Below are 2,406 nucleotides of genomic sequence, written 5' to 3' on the forward strand. Positions count from 1 at the left end.
ACCGCCACCTTACATTCTTTGGTCTTTGCATTATTTGTTTAGTAATTTTCCACTCTGGATAGTAAAACAATTCTTTCTTAAATCTCCCTCTTAATATACTGTGTAGAATGCTGCCTTTGTGTCCCTTGCTGGTTGGATCTCATTTCTGTGTCCAGGTCTTTCTGATTCCACGCCCCATGTCTTCGTGCTCTGCTTCTGATACACATCCTTGATGACTTGACCTAATTTCTGCATGTGGCTTTCTTGTATTTGAGGTCACTGAAGAACTTGAGATTTTCCTGTGGTACTTTACTCATATACTTCCTATCCTTCCTCTTCATTGAAAAGCTTACACTTTTACTATCATTTTATTAAGGAAGTGCTAACTCCTTTAAGCTGCATTTTCCCTCAGATTAATTTCCCAAGAGATATGACATTCTTGAGGTTTGCATTTTTGTTTGCTGTCACCATTTTGTTGTTCTACTCCCTTTCAAAATTCATGAGGTATATCCTTTTTATGGTCATTCTTCTGTGAATTGCTCTCTGTTTTTATACTTTCGAACAGTTCCTTGCTGTTCTTGCTAGAAGCAAACATAGGACACACAACTTTATAATTATTTTTTTTTTCTATCATTAGGAAAAATCTCAGTAGTGCATTCTAAGAATTACCTGTGCAATCTTCTCTGCTGTATCCCTTTCTGAATGAGTGTGCATATGGTTGAGTTCCCTATTATCACAAAATCCTGTTCTCTGAATGAATTTATCATCAAAAAATCTATGCTCAAAAAATGCTTCAGCCATCTGATTTGGGGGGGTTCATATTAGAATTTAACCATAGCAAAATCCTTGACTTTATCTGTCTTAATTCAGAGGCTTTCACTGATGTGTCTCACTCTGCCTTCTGGACTTTAAATACCCAGCGCCTGTCCTTGCTCGTCCTTCCCAAGCTGTATTTGGGCAGGACCACTTGACACGTGCACATTCTAGCTGTAGTTGAAGAGCATATGCTGATTCCCAGCCAGGGGGCAGGTCACACAAATGTGATACACTGGATAACAAGGCCTGGAAGGTCAAAATTATGGGAAAGAGGTAAAGATATAAAAGATACATAAAGAGGATGTTAAGGAGAGATGTGTTGGAAGAAGGGAATATAGATTCATTAAATTCAACATATATTAAGTGAAGTGAAATCAACAGCTTACTGTTCACATAATCCCCTTATTTAGGAACCTGTAAACATTACTAACTATAAGGTATTTTAAACCCTCAATTTCTTTACACTCTTACAATAGAAATTCTGCTACCTTCACATAGGCTGGTAAGAGAAATTGTCATTCTTGCAAGAACCAGACAATAAAAAGTAGATGGGAGGGAAGAAAAGACTTTTTTATAATTTGATACCAAGTTGTTGTGAAGTTTTAATCGAATATTTGTGACCTCTTGCCTTGTCAGTTGGTGTCTGAGATTCAAAGAAAGACCCCCCAAGTAAAACTGTTAGGACTAGAACAGCGGTTCTGATATCTAATAGCTAAAAACTGTATGTCCTGATATCTAAAAGCAGCCAGAGGAACAGACTATAATCAAGCCCCCCGAGCCTTTTTCTCTCTTGCTGAGGGCTTGCGGCAGAGGCCTGCGYGAGGGGGGCCAGGCTGGCGGGCCCACGGGGCACCACGGGCGGGGCCCTAGCCTCGGCCTAGGCCGGTGGGGCGGCGAGCGAAGCCCGAGCAGCGCCGAGGGAGCCGGGCACCGGGCAGAGCGGGCTGCCGGCGAGCGCCYGTGAGGGGCCAGCGGCCCCGAAACCAGGCGTTGCGTCGTCGCCAACCGCTGCCCTCCCTCCTGGGGGCTGTCTTTGCTTTTCTGAGCTAAGACCTTGTAGTCTTTACATGACCTGTCGGCCCCATGTTTCCCAGGAACCCGAATGGGAGTTACACAAGCTCCTTCGGGGAGAGCCCGGGCCCTTCCTGGCCCCACGGTCCCCTCCGGGCCMCCCGGTGCCCCTCAGCCCCCAGCCCCAGCCCCGCACGCGGCCTGGCAGACTACAACTCCCAGCATGCCCGGGAAAGGGAGGACGTGACGTCAGAGAAGCGGCCAGAGCGGGGGCGCAGAGACGGAAGCTCCTCCTCGGCCGCGCTCTGGGAGTGTGGCCGTGCCGCCGGGGAGGCTGCGCGCGGAGGAAGTCTGGTCCCGCCGGCTCACCGTCGTGAGAGCGGCGGCCATCTTGTGCGGGAGGAGGCGGCTGCGTTGCGCGGCAGGAGCGGCGGTCGCGCGTCCCCGCGAGCCCTTTCTGCGCCGCGGTCCCTGCTGCCGGGGCGCCATGTCTGCCGAGAGCCCCGAGCCCGCCTCGGCCGAGGAGCAGAAGGTGGGTGCCCGGATGGCCCGCGCCGGCCCGCCGAGCGGCGGGGGAGGCCCGCGCGGCTTCCCCCGTCT

The 2,406-nt window shown here is 50.0% G+C and overlaps 1 protein-coding gene across 1 annotated transcript in view; it reads left to right on the forward strand.

Annotated features, from left to right (window-relative positions):
• The first annotated feature begins 2,068 nt into the window (after positions 1 to 2,068).
• Positions 2,069 to 2,406, forward strand: part of ARPP19 (cAMP regulated phosphoprotein 19) — a 12,533-nt gene continuing 12,195 nt past the window's right edge. Inside the window, exon 1 of the mRNA XM_026060522.1 lies at positions 2,069 to 2,338. Within this exon, the coding sequence (XP_025916307.1) occupies positions 2,294 to 2,338 (45 nt within the window). The 5' untranslated portion in view covers positions 2,069 to 2,293. The remainder of the gene's footprint in view (positions 2,339 to 2,406) is intronic.

The sequence above is a fragment of the Apteryx rowi genome, unplaced genomic scaffold (genome assembly GCF_003343035.1).
Source record: "Apteryx rowi isolate R43461 unplaced genomic scaffold, aptRow1 scaffold_17, whole genome shotgun sequence".
NCBI classification, from domain to species: Eukaryota; Metazoa; Chordata; class Aves; order Apterygiformes; family Apterygidae; genus Apteryx; species Apteryx rowi.